We start from the raw sequence: 25,840 nt of genomic DNA, 5'->3' as shown, positions 1-25,840 counted from the left end.
TTCTTTTTCTTTTTCAGAACTGATAGTGCATCAGCCGACCCAGATACTTTAAAATACTCCTCATCCAGAGATAGGGGTGTTTCTTCCTCTTATGGACTGCAACCTTCAAATTCAGCTGTGGTGTCTCGGCAAAGGCACGATGATACCAGAGGCCATGCTGACATACAGAATGACGAAAAGGGTACATAGATTTTTCTCCTGTTGGGGCATGCTTCTGTTTTAGACCTGCTCCTCTTTTCTAAACCCTCCTGCCAGGTAACATCTGAGGTTCTTCCAGGCTACTGTCTCATTTACTCATCTAAAATGTGCTTAAGCATCTGTCTGAATTTAACTTTTATTTCTCTATTTACCTTCCAGTGAAGGAATCAAAATGGTTTGGAGTCAGGTAGCACAGGGGAGATGAGAGAATTAGGTTGTAAATGAGTAAGATCCTGTTAGTTCAGGGAATGAAACTGGGCCCTGTTAAGATAATGTAAACATTGCTGTTTTCAGGTGGCTACAGTGTCAATGGAGGATCTGGGGAAAATACTTATGGTCGGAAGTCGTTGGGGCAAGAGCTGAGGATTAACAATGTGACCAGCCCTGAGTTTACCAGTGTTCAGCATGGCAGTCGTGCGTTAGCCACCAAAGACATGAGGAAATCACAGGGTAAGTGTTGGAAACCAGGGCTGACACATTACCCCTGATGGCCACGATGAGCAGATGAGTGCAGTTGTGCAAAGTATGTAGATGGCAACCATTTACACTATGTTTCTGTGAACTGCTAGCTTGTAAGAAAGGGTGTGTGTGTGTATGGTTTGTTTTATACAATTGCTTTTTGCACAGTGTAGTTTGTTTTATGTGTACCTTGTTGAATATTTTGTGTGGGTACAAATATACCACCTTTAAAAAATGCATTTATTGGGGCTGGGGATTTAGCTCAGTGGTAGAGCGCTGCCTAGCAAGCGCAAGGCCCTGGGTTCGGTCCCCAGCTCCGAAAAAAAGAAAAAAAATGCATTTATCTTAAAAAAAAACAAAAGCAACCGATTTTTGTGGGCTAGGGAGATGGAGATGGTTCAGTGGTTAGGTGCACTTTTTACTCTTACCCAGGTTTGATTTCCAACACCCTTCTGCCCAAAATAGGGAAATGATAATGTGAACAAGAGGTTTCCTGCAGGGGCATGGTCTTTTTTGCTTATAGAGACATTATCCCTGGCTTGGAGTCATTGCCTATTCCTGTTTTGTTTTCCCCTCCCCTGTTTCCTTTCTTGGTTCTTGTTTTTCTTGAGATGACTTCCCTGTTTTTCCTTAATCACCAAACCTGTGAACTCGGAATAGTTGTGTTTGGACTGCAGCTAACTGTCACCATGCTCCTTTTCACCTGGATCTTGACTGTCGCTTGAAATGGAACTAGAAAATGGTTTCTAAGCTTTTCTTCTTTTCTTTCTTAGCTGGTTTCCTCAGTGAGATGTGCAGTTTGCTGTGGGTTTTTCATTCATATTATCTTTGACCAGAGTTTTTGGGGGTCTGTGGAACTGTAAACAAGCATTCTTCTGTAGATCCAGAAAACCGAACAAAGGAGAGACCAGTATACCCTGGTTCTGATGTAATTTAGAATGCCTGATGTGCACTTCATATTTTTAGTATATTAAATGGCTACAAAAATATTTATATTCACAGAGCGATCGATGTCGTACTCTGATGAGTCTCGACTGTCGAATCTTCTTCGGAGGATCACCCGGGAAGATGACAGAGACCGAAGACTGGCTACTGTAAAGCAGCTGAAGGAGTTTATTCAGCAGCCAGAAAATAAACTGGTAAGGATATGTGCTTGGAAGTTGCTGAGGATTGTCAGGGTTTCCAAAGTACACAACGAGGTTCCTTGTTGGGAATTTTCAGCAGGAATTGATTGCTTCTAGGAAAAAATGAAGGGCTTCCTTAACTTTGCACTTGTCCTATGTTAAGGCACCTTGGAATGAAAGGTCCCTAATGTATCATTTATCTATGATGGCTATTGTTGGAGTCACCTTGGTGTCTTTTTATAAAGTGCATTTAAATTTTTTCTTTTAAGCATTCTGGATAGCCCTGCTGAGTTTTTTCTGACAGGGCAGTGTATCTCTACTTTTCATACATGAAGTGGAAGTATGGGGTATGTGTTTTATATATGCGAGTGGTCTAGTGACCAGGGATTAAGAAATGAAAAAGCAGTTAAGAGCACTGACTTGCTCTTCCAAAGTTCCTGAGTTCAACTCCTAGCACCCACATGGTGGCTCACAACCATCTGTTATGGGATCTGATGCCCTCTTCTGGTGAGTCTGAAAACAGCAACAGTGTACTCATAGACATAAAATAATTCTTAAAAAAAATAAAAAAAGGAAAAGCTGGGCATCTCAGGTTAAGGATGTCTCTTGCACAGATCTTGAGTTTGATTCCCAGCATTCATGGTGGGCACCTCACAATTGCCTTAAGTCTAGCTCCAGGTGATTAGACACCTTTGGCCTCCAAGAGCACTTCTTTGTGAGAACACACATGCACTTTGAAATAATAATGGAAAGAAATGGAAAAGCCCTTAAGACAAATTTCAAAATCAGTTATGAAATATTTCTCCATTCTTAAGTAATTTTCCTGATCTTAAGAACTTGATACAGGAGAAAATTTACAAAGACTAGTGCAGTGAGGCTCTTTCCCTTAAATTACATTATGGAAAGTTTTGATTATAGAGCGAATAGAAAGATGTGCAATGAAGCTCATGCTGTCAGCCCTAGATTCTGTCATTGCTTTGTCACTGTATTCCTTTATTACCCCTTTCAATCCCCTTGTAATCCCATGTGAATGCTCTCCAGAGGCTGTCAGTTAAAATGAGCTTGAATGTATCTCGATACTGATTATGACTCTTATTTCCTGTGAGTCAGTCTCTTTCATGGCCTGAAGGGGAAACATGCCATCCTCATGTGATTGAGGATTCTACTTGAAAGAGAATCTTCTCTCCTAAATATTGTCTTGTGGAAAGGCATGAGCTGATGCTTTTATGAATGAAAGCTACTCTTGCAGAGAGTTTTGAAACATGTAAAGTGACATGCTGTATAATCATAATCTGAATGGAAAGATAAAGAATGTATACAGTGCTTTTTTTAAGTTGAATCTGAAGTTTCTATATTTATTTCTTAAAGGTACTAGTTAAACAGTTGGATAATATCTTGGCTGCTGTGCATGATGTACTAAATGAAAGGTAAGTAAGAAGGGTCACATTTAGGTGACTTTGAAGGAAATTGTAAAAACAAGTAAACAAGATAGACCCTGGACTGCATCACTAAGTCTTGTAAACTTGTTACTTATATGTTAATTACTATTGATTACAAATGGAGTCTACTTGAAAGAGAATCTTCTTTCCTAAACATTGGCATGTGGAAAAACATGATGCTTTCATGAATGAAAACTATTGTTCCAGAGAGTTTTAAAAATGCTTAGAGAGCAAAGGGAAAGGGAAACTTCATTCTTTAAATAATCTCTAGGCTTTGCATAGATATGCAGTGATTCCAAAGAATTACAGTATTAAAAACACTCAAATTAGCAGATCACTGTTTTATTTTACATAATTTCTTAATGCTGTACTTAATTTTAACTGTAATCTTTATAAGTTTGTGGTTTAGCTACTAAATATTTTCTACTTTGGAGTCTTTACTTGTTGGGTATTATAGAGAAGTGGAGTGCATTTTCTAATAATTTCCTTATGCCTCTTTCTGTGAATCAATTATAACCTGAAGCATGGAGTTTAGCACTTCTGTTCTTTTTAGTATTTCTTAGTAAATGATTTTGTAAAGAAATCTAATGTCTGATAAAGGATTTTTAGAGCATTGTAGAATTCAGAGGATAGAGATGTAGAATGGGTAAAATTCCAGTTTGAGCTTTGGAAAGTTATTAGGAATTCTTGAATACATAGGAGAGACATTCTGTTGTAATATGCGCCATACTTTCATCCTTGAAAATTGATGCCTTTTGTATGTTTTTTTTTGTTCCATTTGCATTAAAACAAACACAGTAGTAAGTTGCTTCAGGAGTTGAGGCAAGAGGGAGCTTGCTGTCTTGGTCTTCTCTGTGCTTCTCTGAGCTACGAGGCTGAGAAGATCTTCAAGTGGATTTTTAGCAAATTTAGCTCATCTGCGAAAGATGAGGTGAAGCTCCTCTACCTGTGTGCCACTTACAGAGCACTGGAGACTGTTGGCGAGAAGAAAGCCTTTTCTTCGGTGATGCAGGTGAGCCGGGGACCCATGGAGGAGTGGAGTGAGATTCAGGATGGGCTTGGCTGCCTCTGATGAGGACAGGCCTGTGCAAAGGAGGTGCCTTTGAGTTGAATCAGGTTAGGTTTAAAGGAGTTTAATTTTAAGCATTTACGTTTTTATTTTTTAGAAGCTTCCCTTTGAAGTTGCTTAATACTAGAGTGACTTGCAGATTTGAAAGTAGGAACTCCACTGTGAGAGTTTAGTCTGAGAGGCCATCAGCTTTTGAGACTAAAGCTAAACATCACAATTAATTTCTAAATCTTTTTTCCTTTCTCTTCCCCTTTGAAATTCCCTAAGTTTAGATTTGATAATTTCAAAAATTATTAATCTAAATAATGCAGACATCAATTTATCAGTGAACACCAGCTTCTGTTTAGTTCTGCTTCCCTCTAAATTATCTGGATATATAGAAAAGGCCATTCCCAAAATAGGTTTTTGGTTTTTTTTTTTTTTTTTTTTTTTTGGATATGAGGTCTCACTGTGCAGTGTGTATACTGTCATCTAATGCCTTGACTTTACAGTTTGAGCTAAGCAATATTTATATAACATTTTTTATTGAGGGAATGTTTGAAAAAAAAACTACTTAATTACTTATTTGGTACCTGGAATAGCTATCCGTCTGTCCGTCCGTCCGTCCATCCATCCATCCATCCATTCGAGGTAGAATTTTAACTATGTATCCCTGCTTAGCTCGAAACTAAAGAGATCCTCCTGCTGCTGTCTTTTGAGTGCTGGGACTAGAGACTTGTGCTGCTATGCCTGGCTTTGTTTGCTTTTTTATAGCTCACAAACTGCTGTATTTTGAGTAATTTAAAAAATGTGCGTGCGCGCCTGTGCGTGTCTGAATGAATGAAAAACCCATATACATTTTTCCTTGATTATATAAACTTATGAAAGTTTTTATTAATTACTTATAACTAAACAGAATAGTAGCACTTTGATCTAATTTTATACATAACTTTTATATAAGTATTTTCTAACTGTAGTTTGAAAGATTCCAAATCCACAGATCACAGTTCACTATGTAGATCACTTGGATAAATGCTTTCTTTTTGTTCTGTTTTGTTTGTACTTTTTGAGACAGAGTTTATCTTTACTAAGAGAACTTGCTCTAGAACTTGCTCTGTAGACCAGTCAGTGTATTAGGATTAAAGGATGTCACCTCTACCTGCCTTAAATACTCTAACTCAGGCATATCACTTTTTTTTTTTTTTTTGGTGGTGGTGGTAGTGGTGAGTTAGGTGTTGCTGAAGATTATATCCCGGACCTCATGTATATTAAAAATGCACTGTGGAGGTCTTAGTGGAAAGAAGACTGAATGTCATCTAGGGGGTGCCATGCTAATTGATGAGCTCCAGATTATTTTGATTAGAAACAAAATGCATATATTTTGCCGTAAAGCATATCAATGGCCTAACATTTACTCTGACAATGTTTTTCTTTTTGTTATTTGTTGTTTTAAGAAAGGGTCTTCCTTTGTAGTCAGGCTTTTCTGATCTATTTATTCTTCCTCAACCTCCCAAGCACTGGAGCTAAAGGCCTATGCCACTGCTCCTAGCCTTACCATACCTACATGCTGGGTTCTATAGTAACCGAGATGCTTTAAAGAAATTAGTTTCTTAAGTACATCTTACTTTTTTAGTGGTGTGTTGGTGGGTTGAGTTATTTATCCCTGGCTAGCATGGGGCTTTTTGTGTAGACAAAAATAGCCTTAAACTCTCAAGAGTTCATATGACACCATATCTGGCTATATCTTAACTTTTGTACTTTAAATTCAATCATAGCCATAGGGTTACTTACGAATAATATATAGAGGAATCATTTAGCACTAAAGTTAGTTGATACGATAGGAACTAGTGTTAATAGTCATTAATAGAGTGCAATGTTGGTTCTCATCCCAATATAGTGAATGAACTTTTACTTAAATTTTTATTTTATAATACTAAGCTTGAAATATTTAGATAAAAGTGGTGGTATTTTATACTCTCTAGTTCTATGTTTTATTGGTATCATAATCAGTTGTGAAACAATTTTTTTTTTAATTTTCTTTCAACTTTGTCAAATATTTATGATCTTAACTTTGTTTTTCAGCTTGTGATGACCAGCCTACAATCCATTCTTGAAAATGTGGATACACCAGAATTACTTTGCAAATGTGTTAAGTGCATTCTTTTGGTGGCTCGATGCTACCCTCATATTTTCAGCACTAATTTTAGGGTGAGTTTCTCATACTGTTTGGTACTAGGGTTGTGTAAAGAAGTGGGATATCAGATAGAGACAAGATCCTGACTCTTCAAATACATGATGTTTTGGGGGAAGGAGTCGATTGGTTTCCTATCACGACAGAGGTGATAATGATGACAGTGATGATGATGTTACTTTATAAAACATTAACAACTGCATTTTTCTTTCTGACATTAATACTTTTGGTATAGAAGGGAAAATTAATATCCTCAGTGTCGTGACTACAGTTCTTTTATTTTTCTCTGTAGCTCCCAGGTAAATTGAACAACTTTTTCCAGGGTCTTTTAATATGATGTGATCTCACTGATGAAATAGCAATGAAACCTTAAAATGACTGGCCTCCTGTCTTGTTTGTTTTGTTTTGTTTTTTATCTCCATCAAGGATACAGTTGATATATTAGTTGGATGGCACATAGATCATACTCAGAAACCCTCCCTTACACAGCAGGTGTCTGGTAAGTCTTTAGCTTGTGTCAGTTCTTGTAAATACTGTGCAAAGAAGAGTTGATCTGATCTAGATAAAAGGGTTGCTTTAAGAAGGCATATTAGCTATTAGATACATATAAATGAGTATCACTTGATAGCTCTTGATCTTTTAAAAGCATACTTAGACAATAAATACTAGTTAGGAAAATAATTACAGATTCGCACCTGTGAGAATTTAAAGACTATATCGGGTCATCTGTAGCATGTTTAGCAAGAGAAAGTCAAGAGGTTGGAATATCCTGAAACTTGGAATAGAAGATTCTGGTTATAGGTTATTTTACTTGTTGCTTTTCTGGTTATTTTAATAATAATGAGCCACAAATATTTGGAAGTTTGTTGTGTGTGATAGAGAACAAATGATAGCTGAACTAATTTGTACACACCTGCCTATTTCACATGGTAAAGTTTCTCTTCCTGTCTGCATATTTGCTGTAGTAACTTCAGAAAAGAGTATATGCCAGTGAGAATAGATGGTGTCACTCCAGCTTTGATGCCAAACACACACCTTTAACAACTAGTTCTGACTCTGGAATAGTAGAAAGCTAGGTTGATAGTACATGGTGGCACTTTGAGACACACAACACACATTGTAGGTATTTAATTAGCAAAGAAACTGCAAGATTTACATACTGATTTCTGAAGGTTGTTAATTTCTGTTCTATTAAAAGAGGCTTGATTAATTACTAGCATGCTTTTAATGGCAGTCCTAATATTATGATATAGGCCATGCTGTAAGAGTAAGTAGCTTGAAAGCAGGTTTCATTTTTAATTTTGGTACCCCACCATTTTTTTTTTTTTAAATCTCCTTAAAATTTCTTCTATGATGTCAAGGGTGGTTGCAGAGTTTGGAGCCATTTTGGGTAGCTGACCTTGCATTTTCTACCACTCTTCTTGGTCAATTTTTAGAAGACATGGAGGCATACGCTGAGGTAAGTTGTAGAAAGCCAAGTGTAAGTGATTCTTAAAGTATTAATAAAGAAAATTCAGAGATTTTAAACAGAAGTAGATTCATTTTAAAAATAACTAAACTGACATTTAAGCAGAACTTGTAAGATCATTGAGGTTCAATTTTATTTATTTTTTGGTATTTTCAAGTTAACAGGAAAAAGTGTCTAGGTTGATACTATACAAAGCTTGAATATTCTTAATAGCAGATGTTTTTCTTGAAGACAAATCTTTTTTTGTTGGTTGTTGTTATCAAAAGGCAGATAGATGCTGTTCAGAAATGATAACTGTCCCTAAAGATGCTGCCCCAGCCTATTCACAGACTCTCATATTATGCTGTCCAGGGCAAAATCTGGTTCACTCCACTGTGAATGCGGTAACTTTCAGGGCACTTCCTACAGCCTTTGCTCTTCTCTGGCCTCACTGCTGTGGCGTTTGTTGTCTCCTGTGGGAGGACCGTAAGTTCTGTCTGGTGTTGACGGCTCTGAATACTGAGTTTGCTTTAGCTCTTTGCTGTTTGTACTTAGAGGTGCTTATTCTACCACTTTCATCACTGGAGTGCTTGCTTTTTCAGGAAAAGTAAATAGAATATTATACTTTGATTCCTTGGGACATACAGGATGTAGGTTATCTCATCCCTTTATTTCACCCCCCTACTCACCTATACAGATGATTATTAGTTTTTCAGAAGGTACTCGTTTTTATAGGTTTAGACACTTAGGTGATTTAAATACCCACTTTTCTTCCTTCTCCCTCCCTCCCTCTCTTCCTTCCCTCTCCCCCCCACCCCCTCTTTTCATCTCTTTGTGTAACCTTAGCTGCTTATGTAGACCAGGATGGTCTTAAACTCGTAGAGATCTCTCTGTGCCTCCCACATACTGGGATTAAAGGTGTGTGCCACTCTGACTGACTCCTTTTGTATTTGGCATTTGATTTTCTGTAGAAATGTGTTGATTATAAATATACCCAAATCTTAGTCATTCTCTTTGGGTATATTTTATACTTTAAACTAGATTATAAGTTTATAGAGTAGTTCTTTACATTTCTAATCCCATTCTTTTTGGAGTACATGCTATTAATATATTTTGGTCAGAGATTACATGGAATGAGAATTTAGTAGAAAACAAATCTAGGAGTGGCAAAACTTTGTTCCATTTGTACTTATACAGTAATATATGCATAAAGACTGGGTTTTTTTTTCCAACTCCTGCATTGGTGCAGATCATTTCTATAATTTAATCTGGTTTTATAAGGAATGATTTAGAGAACTTTAGGCATATGGAGTTTGGAGTTTTTAGACTAAAATATCTCTTAATTGGTAACTATCTTTCTAGGACTTGGTGTGGTTGAACACATCCTTAATTCCAGCACCTGGGAGGCAGAATTGGGTGAATCTCTGTGTGTTCGAATTCAGCCTAATCTACATATTGATTTCCAGGCCAGGGCTACTTAGTGAGACACTGTTTGAAAAGGGGAAAAAAAAAATCTGTCAACGTTATGTGTCGTACAGAATTGGGAGACTTACAGGGTAAGTCTCAGCTACTCCAGAGGCTGAGACTAAGAGGATCGATTGGGCTCAGGAGTCTTGGCAACATAGTAAGAAGACTCTTATCTCAAACATGAATTAAAGTTTTAGGGGTATCTAGGAATACATTACAAAGAAATAGGGACTGGAGTAAAGTTCACTGTCGAGTGCTTACCTAGTATATGCAAGGGGTTGTGCTTGATTCCTGATTACCAGTATATAGCAACAAAACCATAAAAAATCTTGTACTCTACTATTTCAATAAGAATGTTATGTATTCACATCTAGGACCTCAGCCATGTGGCCTCTGGGGAGTCAGTGGATGAAGATGTTCCTCCTCCATCAGTGTCATTACCAAAGCTGGCAGCGCTTCTCCGTGTGTTCAGTACTGTGGTGAGGAGCATTGGGGAGCGCTTTAGCCCAATTCGGGGTCCACCAATTACCGAGGCATATGTAACAGATGTAAGTATCTTTTAAAGACCAGGTTGTATAGTGAGGGCCTCCTGTACACATTGAACTATATTGACCTTTCATTTGCTTAACATGTTAAATGTGTTTGTCCCTAGCTACTCTGTACTCAGAAAGTAGGGAAGCCTCCTTATCAGCCACTGTCCTTGAACTCTCACCTCACCATAAAAGGGCCATCTTAATTTCTTATACACTCTTAACATTTCCTTAAGGAGTTCTTATTTTTCTTACAGTACTGAGGATTGAAGTTAGTATCTTGCACAGGCTCTATCCGCACCTGTACTTCATAAAACATTGAACTTTTTCCTCAGCCTGAACTTAATATTTTAATACCTAGTTTTAAGACTTTAAACATTAATACTATTCTTTCTTTAAAAGTTGATTCTCCTTGCTTGGGATAGTGGTGCCCAGCACTCTGGAGACAGAGGCAGGCAGATCTCTTTGAGTTTGAGGCCAGTTTGGTTTATAGGACATCCAGAACTATGTGGAGAAACCCTGTCTCGGAAAGCAAAAACAATTAAATTGAGGATCCTTTTAATTTTCAACTCAGTACGAACCATACACTATGAAGTGTCAGAAGTCACGCTCTTGGGTTGAATGTGTGGTTTGCAGTAGAGCTTTTGCTGTTTGTGGAAATGTCATCCCTACTACTGCAGTGAAAACAAACTAGTCATTTTCTTTGAGCATAGGGATGGAACTCAGGAGTCTCACGTCTGTGTTATTCTTTGATGTAAAGAGATACTGTTTAAAAATACAACCTGAAGTCAGGAATGAGATGTGACCAGATTACAGTCACAACCCTTGAGTGGTCAGTGTGCAGTGCCATCTAGCAGAGAGCAATGAGCCGTGAGCACTGCCGTGGAATGAGGAGGGAGATGTGTTAGTGGCAGCCAGGGAAGACAGCCTACATGACTGAAATGTGTTGCTGCTCAGGCACAGTGCTGGCTTCTTTAGGAACATGACTTTGGACACATTGTTAAGTAAATAAGGTATTGTGTAATTCTTAGTAAGGTGGGTGTGTATTTGGCATTAAGTATCAGAATTATACATTTAACTAAATCTGCATGTTGATAATTGAAACCTTCAAAATTTCTTTCTTCCCTTTTTAATCATGTAGAAGTTTGTTGCTTCAAGAGTGGAGTTAAGGCAGTTAATTCAAATGCAAAACAAAAGGAAAGAAACATAAACCTCAGAATAGTTATATTTTGAATATGTTATGAAGGCCTTCATTTTGCCGTTTGTAAATATCATTAAGGAAACTTCTTTACAGGTTTTAAAGACTGGGTATTATTGATTGATTGTTATAGATTTGTGATACTTGTATGTGAACTTTTCCATTTTTCAAAAATTTTATTATTAGAAATGTAGCACACAAGTACTATTAACAGTTTAGTGATTTTTATGTATGTTGGAAATTACCTGGTTTTTATGATCCTCAATAGGATTGTGCATATCTGGTGTTCTTATTTTGAAAAAGAACTTCCAGGGCTCAGTTGTAGAATACTTGGCTATCATGGTCATTGATATGTAAACTTTAATAAAAGCTTAAAGCAATTTTAGTATTTGCTTTGAAAAGATTGTTACAAATCCAAGATTTGTGTTTAAGCAGGTGCGAGCAGGACATCCCTGAAGTGTGCTAAGTTGTGTGTGTCAGAGGGATAAAGATAGTAAGCTTTTTATACAGCCTCTGATAATCACAGGGGAAGAGGATAAGTGAACTCAAGGGTGACATTCTATTTCTTGTCATGATAGTAATTTAGAATACTTTTTAGTCAACATTTTTAAAAAAATTGTATTAAAAATGCCCATATTTGCTAACAAGAATTAGAGGATCAACTATGAGCTGCACATCTCTGATGCCAGCCTGGGTCACTCTTGTCCCTATCTCAGTAAAAAAAAAATTCCTTAAACAAGACTATTGACAAGACAAGATATTTTTGAGTTGAAACTGCATTAAATAGAAAATAGTGGTGTAGAGAAACTTGTGAGTGTTTAAAAAGGTGCTTGTTTTCCCCATTTGCAGGTTCTATACAGAGTAATGAGATGCGTGACGGCTGCAAACCAAGTGTTTTTTTCTGAGGCTGTGTTGACAGCTGCTAATGAGTGTGTTGGTGTTTTGCTCGGCAGCTTGGATCCTAGCATGACTATACATTGTGACATGGTCATTACATATGGATTAGACCAACTGGAGAATTGCCAGACTTGTGGTACCGATTATATCATCTCAGTCTTGAATTTGCTCACATTGGTATGTGATTACTGTTTTTGTTGTTTTTAAATTGTTTATGTAGGTCTTAAAGTTGATGTGAAAAAAATTAAAGAGATTTGCTTCGTGTGTTCTTGCATTTTAAAGAATCCATTGATAATTCTCACTTTTCTAGTCCAGTATGTTTTTTCCCCTAGTATCAATTTGTGTTTAGTGTTTGGTAGCTCACTTTAGTCTGACTTACCTAACTTTGTATTAATGGCATGTCCACATTTTCCCAAGACTCAGTAGTGCTGATTTGTACCTTATGGGAGAATATATCTATTTTCAAAAACCTGCTTATATTTGATTTCTTAGAAAAAAAAACATGATTTTTTTTCTTTAATTTCTTTTTCTTTACTTAGCCATATAATCGCTCTCTTTAAGATATGATGAAATAGGGGCTGGGGATTTAGCTCAGTGGTAGAGCGCTTACCTAGGAAGCGCAAGGCCCTGGGTTCGGTCCCCAGCTCCGAAAAAAAAAAGAACCAAAAAAAAAAAAAAAAAAAGATATGATGAAATAGTGAGTCTTTATACTAAGGTCTCAGCTCCTGTAATTAGAAACATATGGCCTGTCTTCTTCATTGGAGGCTGTCAATTGCCTTCCCTTGGCACGTTATCCACTTTTAGAATAGTAAAGAACTCCAGATACTTTTATTGTCTCCCTAGTTTTGATTTTTTAAAGAATCGCCAGCTATATATTCTTTTTAAGATTGACACTTTTCACTTGTAATGTGCATTTAAGATTCTTCTATGCCCTTTTGTAACTTAAGCTTATTTTAAAATTTTGTTATTTTAGATTGTTGAGCAGATAAATACAAAACTCCCATCATCATTTGTAGAAAAGCTTTTTATACCATCATCTAAACTACTATTTCTACGATACCACAAAGAAAAAGAGGTAAGCAGTAGCAAGTAGATGCTTTGTAACATTGAACTTTTGTTGCTTAGTAGACTGTGTCACTGTGAAATAATTAATACTTTACGCTGAATATAAACTGATTACAATGAATACTTTTGGTTAATACTCATCACATTAAGTACCGTCATGACTGAGATAGCTAGTGACCTTTCCAGAACACCCATAATTACAATGGCAAATCTAGTGACAATTTTGGAATTTTAGTTTCTTTTAAAAAACACGGGAATATTATAAGAATGTTGTTTTAATCCCAGGTCAGTGGCTGCTTCAGATTGTCCACAGCAGCTGACTGTGATTTGCCATGTGCTTTTTAGCAGCAGCATGGTTTTGCCAGCTGCAGATAGTTTCTGCCATTGTGTGACATTTGGAATTCTGGAGACTTTTCAGAGGGTATATAAATGCCAGGGCCCTGAGAGGCAGGGTGGGGTTTGTTGTTGTTGGTCATTGTTGTTGTGTTTTGTTAAGTAGTTGTGAACAAAGAAGAAATCAGATGTCCTGACTGAAGATCAAACTTGCCCTAAAAATCCTGACACCCCTAACCAGCAAAAAATAGTCTGAAGGATAATGATGCCCTCTTTTCCAACCCCTGACTTTATTCAGGAATCTTTTTCCTTTCCTCTATCCTTTTTCCCTCTTTTATTTAGTGTTAGGAGATAGTTTGTGGAGAAGGGTAGAAGAAAGAACCCACAAAGTTGCTAAATCCAGCTACAGGGGAAAAGTCAGATACATTTCTATCACAAGTTCAGAAGCATTGCATATATTAAAAATAAAGTTACTAGCTATTAATCAGCTGACACTCCAGATGGACTATAGACCTAGGTAGGTAGGGGAGCTTAAGCTGCTGTTTGTATTTGTGTTGGCATTGACTTTAAAACAAATAAGACTCTTCTCTCACATTAGCAGCTTTTAAGAGCATTCTTTATAATAAGTTCACAGAGCTTTGCAAAAAAGTAACCTATACACAGGTTCCTTACAGTTGGTCTTCTGAAGTGAACCTTTTGGGTGTTATGAACCGTGTCTAAATCTTGCAGGGTCATCTTCGTAGGGTGCTGCGTACAGATAGTGATTTTTAACCAGTTCCCTGAAATTTTCTTCTCTAGGTTGTTGCTGTAGCTCATGCTGTTTATCAAGCAGTGCTCAGCTTGAAGAACATCCCCGTTCTGGAGACTGCCTATAAATTAATTTTGGGAGAAATGACTTGTGCACTAAACAATTTGCTACACAGTCTCCAGCTTCCTGATGCCTGTTCTGAGATTAAACATGAGGCTTTTCAGAATCATGTGTTCAACATTGACAATGCCAACTTTGTAGTCATATTTGATCTCAGTGCCCTGACTACAATTGGAAATGCCAAAAACTCATTAATTGGGGTAAGTCTTTATGTATTTTGTGTTATTTCTGGTTTCGAGGCAGAGTTGTATGGCCCAGGTGGGCCTTGAACTCAAGGTGTTCTTGTTTTAGCATCCTGAGTCCTGGGATTATTGGCATACACCACCATTCCTGGCCATAAAGTCTATCCATGCATGGTTAACTTCTCTCTACCTTTCCCTATCTCATTTTTTTAACCTCTTCCTTGTAATAGAGTTCTATGTAGACCAGGCTGACCCTGGGTGCTGAGATCATAGGCATGTATCACCATGGTCATTCATAACTTCATATATTTTAATTGTGTGTGGGTGCTGGACTGGAATATGGACAGAATTCAACATTCAGTACCTTCTTTAATTGCTCTCCATCTTATTTTTTGAGACAGGGTTTCTCATTGAACCTGAAGATCCCCCTTGAGCTAGTCTTCTGTTTGTTTTGTGGGTGCTGGGATTACAGAAGTTTGCCTACTTTATGTGGGTGCTGGTGTCCTTATGCTTGAGTGTCAAGTTCTTTTTTTTTTTTTTTTTTTTTTTGGAAGAAGGATCATTTTTTCTAACTTCAACAAAAGGACCTGGAAAGATGGTGGCTCAGCCAGTGAGAGCAAGTAATGTTCTGTTCTTGCACAGTACCCACGCTTGGTTCCCAGCACCCTGTCATGCTGCTCACAACAGCCTGTCAGTCTAGAATATAAGTTTAGCGCACACACTAACTCATCCCCCCGACCCCTTTCAAAGTAATAAAAACAAATGGAAAAAAATTTCAAGCCTGATGTATGTAGTATGTGTACCCAGAAGGTAGAGATAGGAGGATTACAGATTCTAGTCAGCCTGTAACTAGATACTAGTCCATACTGTGTGAGACTCTGTCAAAAAAATAAAAAATTCTTTACCTCTTCCTGGAGATATACAGAATTAATAGTTGCAGGGGAGAGAGAGAGAGAGACTTTGTGTATGTAGCCTCTGATAAAGTGCTTATGTTCCTGTAAACTAATAAATTTGTGGAGTCTCAAAACAAAACAACCAACCAAAGGGACATGCACGCAGTTTAAGAGTTTGAGAAGAAAAGGATTAGTAAGAGTGCAAGGGCATAAGAAGGTAATGGAGGAGGGGAAATGTGAGCAGAATAAATTGTGTACGTGCACAAAAAACCAAATGGGGGCTGGAGAGATGGCTCAGAGGTTAAGAGCACTTGCTGCTCTTCTAGAGGTCCTGAGTTCAATTCCCAGCAACCACATGGTAGCTCATTCCGATCTGTCATGGGATCTAGTGCCCTCTTCTAACCTGCAGGACTATATACAGGCAGAAGACTATATATATAATAAATAAGTCTAAAAAAAAAAAAAAGCAAAACAAAAAACCAAATGGATACAAGAAATTTGATGTGGCACCACTTTTGATATTTTTATTATTTTTAATTTTAATTGTTTTCATGTGGAGAGGTTTAATGAGAGAAGAAGAGTAGAGGAGTGGAAAGGTCGGAAATGAGCATGTGGAGGGGGAGGGGAGAAGGGACAGGGACAAAGAGGGCACAAGAGCAGAGGAGAAGAAAAAAGAAAAAGCAAGAAGGAGAGGAGTAAGAGGATATTTCTTTTTATTTGAATTAGCTGTGAAGCTCTGACTGGTGTAAAACTTAAATCTGCTCACCTTTTCCTTCAAGTATTAGAATTATGCGATCTGATTTTGATTTTAGAATTACGGCACCTAGTTTATATTTCTTCCTTTCATTGAACCATATAGAGTTGAAAACAATTTTAGTAGAGAGCAGTGCTCTGTATTAAATGATACAGTTTTCTGAGAAGGAAGAACACTTGATACATGAGCTTGCTTTCTCCAGCTTGTGTGCTCAGAGTGCCTGCACTGTCCCACAGTTGCCCCTTCCTCCCTGCTGTTTTACCTTACATTTGATGTCCTTTTCTTCTACACCTATGTTTTATTTTTGAGGAATTCCTGTATTATACAGATTGGAGAAGGTTTATGCTCTCTGATTTGTCAGTCAGAGAGATAGCAATGGATGGAGCAGGATGGAGCATTGTGTCCTAGAGTAAAAGAGAGGAATGGAAAAGGCTCAGGGAGGCAGGATTGCTAGCTTTGTCATTGAACAAGTTACCTTTCCATTTGCAATATGCTGAAGATTAAGGAAATAAAGGGTTTTTTTTTTTAAATCAAAAAGTACAAAGGGTTTTGCTTAAACCAGACATCAGCCCCAAACTGTTGTACACCTGTTTCTTATTTGTATTTAAGTAGCTGGATTGAAGTATACTTCACTTATCATATAGTCCCTGCTTACACGGACTATTCTTCAGTCACTTGCTTACCCAGCATGGTGTGAACATTACCACTCTGTATTCCTCTTGTAAAGAAAGCTTTATTGGAAGAAGCCTTGTCATGGCATTCCTTGTTTTGGCTGATGACTCATGACAATGCAATAGTTGAGGAATTTCTGGGTTAAACAGAGATGTCACCTAGCTGCAAAGCCTAATTTGAGAAACTATTTGTTGAGGATTCCAGCTTTGTGTACTAGATAATTTCCAGGCTTCACCTATTTAGGTTTTCAGTGTCTAAGCACACTTGATTCCAAAAGTATACTGTATATTTATGCGTGTGTGTGTGTGTGTGTGTGTGTGTGTGTCTGTCTGTCTGTCTGTCTGTCTGTCTGTATCTGTCGGTATCCATGTCTGTGTGTCTTTGGGGAGCCATAAATATACTTTGTTTTTTACCTTGGCAGATGTGGGCACTGTCTCCAACTGTATTTGCACTGCTGAGTAAGAATCTGATGATAGTGCACAGTGACCTGGCTGTTCACTTCCCTGCCATTCAGTATGCGGTGCTCTACACCCTATATTCCCATTGTACCAGGTACTGTGCTTACAGGTCTTCAGAAGGGAAAAAAGCAGGAATATTGTGTTTCTTGACCTTGCTCACTTTTGATGACAGCTGAAAAGATGGTCTGTACTTTGTTTTTCAGACACGATCACTTCATTTCCAGTAGTCTTAGTTCTTCATCCCCTTCCTTATTTGATGGCGCGGTGATTAGTACTGTAACTACAGCCACAAAGAAACATTTCTCAATTATATTAAATCTTTTGGGAATATTACTAAAGAAAGATAATCTTAACCAGGACACAAGGTACCTAAGTAATTTTTTAAAATAACATTAAATTCCTAAATTTATTAATTCATTTTAATTTAAGTCTAAGAAATGTAGATTACAGCTCCACTGTGAAGCATTTGGTTTGATTCTGTTACTTGATGTCTCTGTATTCTGCAGAGCTCTACTTTGGCCTGTTTTCCAGACACAATATCATGATACAGAAACAAAATTCTTTAGACTTTGCTTTTTACTTCCAGATTTAGATTCCTTTTAATTTTGTATGTTTTTGTGTATCTCTCTGTGTGTGCAGTGCTCTTGGAGGCTTGTGGTGTTGGATTCCCCTGGAGCTAGAATAACAGTGCTGTGAGCTGGCTTATGTGGGTGTTGGAAACTGAACTTCAGTCCTGCAAATGTCCACTCAGCCACTGAGCAGCCTCTCCAGATCCACCTTTTAAAAAATTGTTACTACTACTACTCCTACTACCACCACCACCACTATTCCTTTTGTTATTTGAAAAATAAAAAGAAACTGATAGAAGAGAGTGTCTAATGGTTTTTGTTTTAATGTAAAACCAAATTTATTTTATGTTTCAGGAAACTGTTAATGACATGGGCTTTGGAAGTAGCTGTATTAATGAAGAAGTCTGAAACATATGCACCTTTATTCTCCCTTCCATCTTTTCATAAATTCTCCAAAGGCCTTTTAGCTAACAGTAAGACACTTAATGTTTTAATTCTGTTTACCCTTTAAAGAATATTGGTTAGCAGAAGGTAGTTAGGTCAACACTTCCAGATGTGAAGGTGTATAGTCCCTATTTTAGTGCCATTCATAGTAGATTATATTTCACTCTTAGTATTTGAAAAATAATTGAATTGTCAAATTTTCAATTTTATATGTTAGCTTATTCCATGAAGTTGAACATTTTTTCTTAGAATAAGGTTTATATGTGGAATGGTCTACTTGTTTTGGTTGAGTATTAATTTCCTATTTATTTCTGTCAGAAAGAATTCCAGGCAAGAGTAGGTAGTAGTCAATAGTTGGGTGCGCCTGTTTGATGAGTGAGTGAGTGGGTGGGTGAGTGAGTAGATGAGTGAGTGGGTGGGTGGGTGAGTGAGTGAGTGAGTGGGTGAGTGAGTGGGTGGGTGAGTGAGTGAGTGAGTGGGTGAGTGAGTGAGTGAGTGGGTGGGTGAGTGAGTGGGTGGATGAGTGAGTGAATGGATGGGTGGGTGAGTGGGTTCAATAGATAACATACACTTTTGTGTGTGGGGTGTCACTGAAAGTAACTTTTCCTTTTTAATAATAGCTCTTGTTGAAGATGTGAATATCTGCTTGCAAGCATGTAGCAGTCTCCATGCTCTGTCCTCTTCCTTGCCAGATGATCTGCTACAGAGGTACTGATGTGAGACCACATCTTTGGCTCTGACTATACTGTGCATGGGAATGCTACTACACCTGTTTTATCTATTATTTTCATAGGTGTGTTGATGTCTGCCGTGTTCAGCTTGTCCATAGTGGAACTCGTATTCGACAGGCCTTTGGAAAGCTGTTGAAGTCAATTCCTTTAGATGTTGTACTAAGGTATAACTATTTTGGCTCACTATGTTTTACCACCTTGTAATTGTCTACCAGAGAAAAAGTTAAATGACTATATGCACTGCATTAATTTTAGGTGTTACATAGTACTTAGTGATCAAAGAGATGTCTGAGGATAATTTTGGAGACCTAGAAGTAGAAAAAAATTATTTTTATGATTTTTATCATCTTATAATTAATGAAGAATAATTCATGTAGTACCAAAATGCATTTCTTAGTAATTTAGATTTTCTTCCCTCCCCCACTGTCCCGCCACCCCCTTTTGGTTCGATTTCCCACCCCCACCTCCCCAGCCCAAGACAAGGCTTCCTAGATTTTTTTTTTAATGATTTCTTTTTGTTTTGTGTCTGAGTATTTTGCCTGTGTGTACTTCGCTGTACCACCACATGCATGTCTGGTGTGTCCACTGACATCAGAACAAAGGTGTTGAATCCCTTGGAACTTGATTCACAATTTTTTTTTAAAAAAGATTTATTTTATATGTACAAGTACATTGTAGGCCTTGCTTTGTAGACCAGGCTATTCTTGACCTCAAGATGTTCCTGCCTCTCAAGTTTTAGGATTACAAATGTGTACTAGTCTTTATAAAACAAGATTTTACTTAATGTGTGTGCAAGCCTGGGTTTGTTTGCATCTGTCTGTGTCTGTCCCCTGTTGTTAGATTCCTGGAAGCTCAGATTAAAGGCAGTTGTGAGCCCCTTGTGGGTACTGGAAACTGAACTCAGGTCCCCTGAAAGAACAAGAGCAGCAAATACTCTTAACAGTGTGCCATCTCTTTAGCCCTCCGTACCAGCAATTTGAGAACTTTTAAGATTCTAAAATTGTGACATTATACACCTCCAACCCTCCTGTGCATTTTGTCTTTAAAGATAGGTTCTCACTACATAAACATAACTATGTCTAGAATCCACTACATAGACAAGGCTGATCTTGACCTCCAGATTTTACATGTTTCTGCCTCCTAATACTGGAATTAGAGGCATGGGCCACCATGCCTGGTGTCCTCTATTCCATTTTTAAGCCTTGGTTTTGTTTGTGCTTTCAATGATGTACAGTGTCTCATTTATAGATTCTGCTACCCTTTCTCCTAAAACATCTTACATGATAATAATAACTACTTTCTGTTAACAGCAATAACAATCACACAGAGATTCAGGAGATTTCTTTAGCATTGAGAAGCCACATGAGTAAAGCACCAAGTAACACGTTCCACCCTCAGGACTTTTCTGATGTCATCAGTTTCATTTTGTATGGAAACTCTCACCGAACAGGGTAAGACTCATTAGAAAAAGATATTTTTTAAAGACTCTGATGATAATTACACCCAAATTTGAGAAAATATTATCCAAGGTACAAAATTGAAAGGCAGTATTGTTTGGTAGCTCACTTTGGTTTTCTTCAGGTTTAGAGATAGTACTGCTTTGAAAATGGTTTTTGTTTTTTTTGGTTTTTTTTTTTTTTTTTTTTTTTGGTTCTTTTTTTCGGAGCTGGGGACCGAACCCAGGGCCTTGCGCTTCCTAGGTAAGCGCTCTACCACTGAGCTAAATCCCCAGCCCCGAAAATGGTATTTTTAGCAACAAAAAATGGGCTGTGACATTTACTAGTGGTTGACAGTTGACTGATCTGATTACCATGAATCCTGTGGAGGGAGGGTAGAAGGTGATGATAATGTCTAGATGTTCAGTTATAGTGAATGAAATGTAAGCTGGCAGCCACATTGTCATGAGCTGTGCATCCCAGACTGTTCTTACTATGCAGTCTTCCTTTGGTGTGAAAAATTGGTCCTTATTCCTATTTCTCTTGCACTTGTTTTGATTATTAAAATGAAGTTGTCATTGTCTGTTACATATGAAACTACTTTTCCCAGGAAGGACAATTGGTTAGAAAGATTGTTCTATAGCTGCCAGAGGCTGGATAAGCGTGACCAATCCACAATTCCCCGCAATCTTCTAAAGACAGATGCTGTCCTGTGGCAGTGGGCTATTTGGGAAGCTGCACAGTTCACTGTTCTTTCAAAGTTGCGAACCCCACTGGGCAGAGCTCAGGACACGTTCCAGACAATTGAAGGTAACCAGCAGTTTATCATTCTTCAGACTTTGATGCAGATGAGTTTCTAGGTCTTTAACTTTAGAAACCATGGCTTTCTATATTGATAGAGCTGTCAGAGTTTTCTTTTTTTTTTTTTTAAGATTTATTTATTTTATGTATAAGAGTTCACTGTTGGGGTTGGGGATTTAGCTCAGTGGTAGAGCGCTTGCTAGGCAAGACCTGGGTTCGGTCTCCAGCTCCGGAAAAAAAAAAAAAAAAAAAGAAAAAGAGTTCACTGTTGCTGTCTTCAGACACACCAGAAGAGGGTGTTGGATTCCATTACAGGTGGTTGTGAGCCACCATGTGGTTGCTGGGAATTGAGCTCAGGACCTCTGGAAGAGCAGTCAGCGCTCTTAATCGCTGAGCCATCTCTCCAGCCCCAGAGTGTTTTTTCTTTACTGAGGAATTTCTAGATATTATCAGATAAGGTTTGTTAGTTGCATGCATGTCTGCTTTTGTTCAAAAGTTTAGGGGGTAATATGTACAAATTTTTTCCTCAGTAAGTGAGAGATTTTTAATCTTAGCTTTTTGTTTTAAATTGATGAATATATAAACAGGATATCTGGTAAATTGATTTACTAAGGGTTTCCTCTGATTCAGAGTGTTGCTATTTTTGTTTTCAGGTATCATTAGAAGTCTTGCAGCCCACACACTAAACCCTGACCAGGATGTTAGTCAGTGGACCACTGCAGATAATGATGAAGGCCATGGGAGCAATCAGCTTAGACTTGTTCTTCTGCTTCAGTATCTGGAGAACCTGGAGAAACTAATGTATAACGCCTATGAGGGGTGTGCCAATGCATTAACATCACCTCCCAAGGTTGGTGTCATGGAAAGTGGGGCTTTGTAATAGATTGATTATGAAGCCTGGTAGGGTGTATAGGGCTGAGATCACAGTCCATCTGGGTTCCATTTCTGTGTATTCAAGGCATCTTCACCATGATTGGAACTAGTCCTGAGTTCTTTCTTTTTTTCTTTCTTTTTTTAAAGGTCATTAGGACTTTTTTCTATACCAATCGACAGACTTGCCAAGACTGGCTCACTCGGATCCGTCTTTCCATCATGAGGGTCGGATTGTTGGCAGGTCAGCCTGCAGTGACAGTGAGGCACGGCTTTGACTTACTTACTGAAATGAAAACAAATAGTCTGTCTCAGGTAATGTGGTGTATTTGGAATGCATTTTAAATGATTATAGGAATTTGAGTTTGGTCTCTGGAATTCAATCTGTAGATAAGTTAACTTTAGTTTTTTTCAAGGCGTCATCCAATATCTTACAAAACTGATGACTTCCCTATTACAAACTTTACTTCCTGTTACTTCCCCATTACTGACCATAAAAGTAACATAGAACATGTTAAAAATATGAATGTCTTATTCCTACACTGTCACTGTCCTCAGACACATCAGAAGAGGGCACAGATCTAATTAAAATGGTTGTGAGCCACCATGTGGTTGCTGGGAATTAAACTCAGGACCTCTGGAAGAGCAGTCGGTGCTCTTAATCACTGAGCCATCTCTCCAGCCTGAAAGTTCTTTAGTTAGGTTCAGAATAGATGTTTGGTGGTGATTCTCAAAGCTATCTAAGCTAAATATTATGAAAATAATTGTTGAATATATATATATGTATATGTATATGTATATGTATATGTATATATATATATATATATATATATATATATATATATATATATATATATATAGATTGTTACCAGATGTAAGTTCAGTAGAGAATTGAATTTCAGTGGTACTGAAAGGTCTGTGTTTAATCTTTTGCCTGCTGTTTGCAGGGGAATGAATTGGAAGTGACTATCATGATGGTGGTAGAAGCGCTGTGTGAGCTCCACTGTCCTGAAGCTATACAGGGGATTGCTGTCTGGTCATCTTCAGCTGTTGGTAAAAACCTTCTCTGGATTAACTCAGTGGCCCAACAGGCTGAAGGGAGGTAAGTTAGAAGGAAAGAAATGAGTTAATGGTATTTTTATGTCCGAATTCTTTGTATTGTGTAATAGTAAAAATGACTTTGCCCATTCTGAGCATTGAAGCCTACTATAATCACTGCAGTAGGGGGCATCTTTCATTTTATTTTTTATTTTTTGTTTATTTATTTGTTAATTGCTTACTTGATTGATTTTGATTAGCAGCCATGCAAGAATGTCTCATTTAAGTCAGAGGTTATGAGAAATCATACTGGAAAGCAAGGTCTTTCAGTTTCATAAATAGTTTTAAACATGATTTTTGATTGAAAACCTTCCATAGTAGATTCTGTTAGATACTGTATGTTGCTGGAGTGTTTGTTTACAACTTTGTGGATTACATGTGCAGATTGGTTCAGTTTTGAGTGAAGGATGTACTTCATGTAGTTCTTAGAAATTTGGAGAGAGAAACAACTTAAATTTGGAAAGATAGCCTGGTTTCTGCAGGTTTTGGTGTGCCTAAAGCTCCATTTTTTTCTGTGGGTAGTGTCTTCCTCTACTACAGAAACAGCAGCAGTATACCCATGGAGCCGCTCGGCTTTTCTACACAATATTCTAAAAAACATTTGCAGTGGGAAGTATTCCACAATCTGATTTTTCTTAATGGACATTACTATGTATTTGTGAATATATGATAGATTATTTGATGTAATTTATTGTTGGACATCAAAGTTAATAGTAGTTAGTATTAGTTGTTCTATACTGTCTTGGTGTGAGACACAGATGTAATTTCCTCTTCCAAATAACCGACTCATTATTCAGGTGTAATTCTTTGAATATTCGTTCTCTCACCATTAATTCTTTTAGGAATGAGATACATTTGAGTAATTTTTTTAAAAAAGTAAGACTTCTATATTTGCATTTAAGGTTTGAAAAGGCCTCTGTGGAGTACCAGGAGCACCTGTGTGCCATGACAGGTGTTGATTGCTGCATCTCCAGCTTTGACAAGTCTGTTCTCACATTGGCCAATGCTGGACGTAACAGTGCCAGCCCCAAACACTCTCTAAATGGTGAGTATTCAGTGTTTACATTAAACCAAAGCTACCATTCATTTGTGCAGGGAAACTTACTGTATGTTTCCAGGAATCTACCATATTTTTATGATATATTTAAGTTGTTCTCGATTTTGTCTTTTAAAAAAAAAAAACTTTCAGGTGAATCCAGAAAAACTGTGCTGTCCAAATCAATCGACTCTTCCCCTGAAGTTATCAACTACCTAGGAAATAAGGCATGTGAGTGTTACATCTCCATTGCTGACTGGGCTGCTGTGCAGGAGTGGCAGAACGCGGTCCACGACCTGAAGAAGAATGCCAACAGCACCTCACTCAATCTGAAAGCCGATTTCAACTACATCAAGTAAGGGCTGCATCTGCCAGTTCTGGGTCTGTGTTCTCGGTCCTTTCAATAAGTAGCCTTCCTCTGTGGTGGGAAATACTAAAATCGGTTACATTTATAACAGGAAGCTAACAGGCAAGGAAGAAATCTGCTTACTGGAAAGATAGATTCATCATACATAAAACGGCAATGCTTTAGAGAGGCGCACACAGGACAGTTGTTTCTGAAGTACTGTTGAATAGTCAAAGACATTTTGTTTTAATGAGCATTTGTGAACATCTATAAATTATTTTTCTTCATTCCTCTTTATCCTTTTTTTAAAATTATTTACTTATTTATTTTACATATATGAGTGTATCTTCAGAGGGCATCAGACCCCATTACAGATGGTTGTGAGCCACCATGTGGTTGCTGGGATTTGAACTCAGGACCTATGGAAGAGCCGTCAGTGCTCTTAATCACTGAGCCATCTCTCCAGCCCCTCTTTATCCTTCTTAATTTTGAAAATCACTTCATTTTAGTCACATGGCTGGTAGGGCAAAGCTCATCAGAGTTGGTTCGCTGTCACCTTCCAGATAACAATCTGTGAGAGCATCAGGCTATATAGTGTAGTGGGACAAAACACTGCTTCCAGCTCTTCAAAGTGGAGAGTGAAGAAACAGGAGGAATAAAAAACTTGACAAAGAATAAAGTAGACGTATCTTTTCTGTGTCTCAAGGAAAGTAGTAAGGCATGGACCGTTTAGGATAGCTTTGGTAGATTGCAGTACGGGCAGAAGAAATCAAAATCGTAAGTTTTGTTTTATTTGGTAGAGGAGGGCAGCTGAAAGTCAAGAACTGTAGAGCAGTGGGCACATGGGGATCCTGCCACAGAAAACGCAGGGTCTTGTTTTGGTCACTAGACGTGAACAGTTCATCAGCAGCCAGTACTTAGCTCCCACTGTCTCACTTGAGAAACAGCTGATTACTGGTGTAGGTTAGAGCAGAAGTTGGGCAAGGCAGCTGATGAGCATTTCCATTGCTGCATTCAGACCTAGTGATAGGACCAGTGAGAGGCAGATAGGGAGAACATGGGAGTCAAGGTGGGCTGCGGGTGGGTGGTGTAGGCAGTAATCCCAGCACTTGAGAGGTAGAGTCAGGACTTTCATCTTTAGTTATATAAGTGAGTTCCAAACCAATGGAGAGCTTGCCTTAGATAGAAGAGAGAGATTGAGAACATAGACCTTACTCCTTATTGGAGAGTATCTAAAACAGGACATCAGAGTAGTGTGGAGCCTAGTAGGACTGAGGCATCTCATT

General features: G+C 37.9%; 1 protein-coding gene across 3 annotated transcripts in view; it reads left to right on the top strand.

The window, feature by feature from the left end:
- Positions 1-25,840, top strand: part of Smg1 (SMG1, nonsense mediated mRNA decay associated PI3K related kinase) — a 101,761-nt gene that overhangs the window by 28,111 nt on the left and 47,810 nt on the right. For all 3 annotated transcript variants that reach the window (XR_005499398.2, NM_001427295.1, XM_039101163.2), the window contains 24 exons: positions 18-181; positions 493-648; positions 1,660-1,796; positions 3,150-3,208; positions 4,019-4,232; positions 6,351-6,476; positions 6,886-6,958; positions 7,821-7,918; positions 9,748-9,921; positions 11,951-12,175; positions 12,972-13,073; positions 14,195-14,464; positions 17,187-17,317; positions 17,427-17,588; positions 18,147-18,265; positions 18,857-18,944; positions 19,030-19,131; positions 20,278-20,418; positions 21,014-21,213; positions 21,858-22,054; positions 22,225-22,389; positions 23,022-23,176; positions 24,075-24,217; positions 24,362-24,563. Coding sequence is in view for 2 of the 3 variants with exons in the window: in NM_001427295.1 (NP_001414224.1) it covers positions 18-181; positions 493-648; positions 1,660-1,796; positions 3,150-3,208; positions 4,019-4,232; positions 6,351-6,476; positions 6,886-6,958; positions 7,821-7,918; positions 9,748-9,921; positions 11,951-12,175; positions 12,972-13,073; positions 14,195-14,464; positions 17,187-17,317; positions 17,427-17,588; positions 18,147-18,265; positions 18,857-18,944; positions 19,030-19,131; positions 20,278-20,418; positions 21,014-21,213; positions 21,858-22,054; positions 22,225-22,389; positions 23,022-23,176; positions 24,075-24,217; positions 24,362-24,563 (3,603 nt within the window). In the remaining variant the exon portion in view is untranslated. The remainder of the gene's footprint in view (positions 1-17; positions 182-492; positions 649-1,659; positions 1,797-3,149; positions 3,209-4,018; positions 4,233-6,350; positions 6,477-6,885; positions 6,959-7,820; positions 7,919-9,747; positions 9,922-11,950; positions 12,176-12,971; positions 13,074-14,194; positions 14,465-17,186; positions 17,318-17,426; positions 17,589-18,146; positions 18,266-18,856; positions 18,945-19,029; positions 19,132-20,277; positions 20,419-21,013; positions 21,214-21,857; positions 22,055-22,224; positions 22,390-23,021; positions 23,177-24,074; positions 24,218-24,361; positions 24,564-25,840) is intronic.

Source organism: Rattus norvegicus, chromosome 1 (assembly GCF_036323735.1).
Source record: "Rattus norvegicus strain BN/NHsdMcwi chromosome 1, GRCr8, whole genome shotgun sequence".
In the NCBI taxonomy this organism is placed as follows: domain Eukaryota; kingdom Metazoa; phylum Chordata; class Mammalia; order Rodentia; family Muridae; genus Rattus; species Rattus norvegicus.
This window is presented reverse-complemented; position numbering and strand designations above follow the sequence as displayed.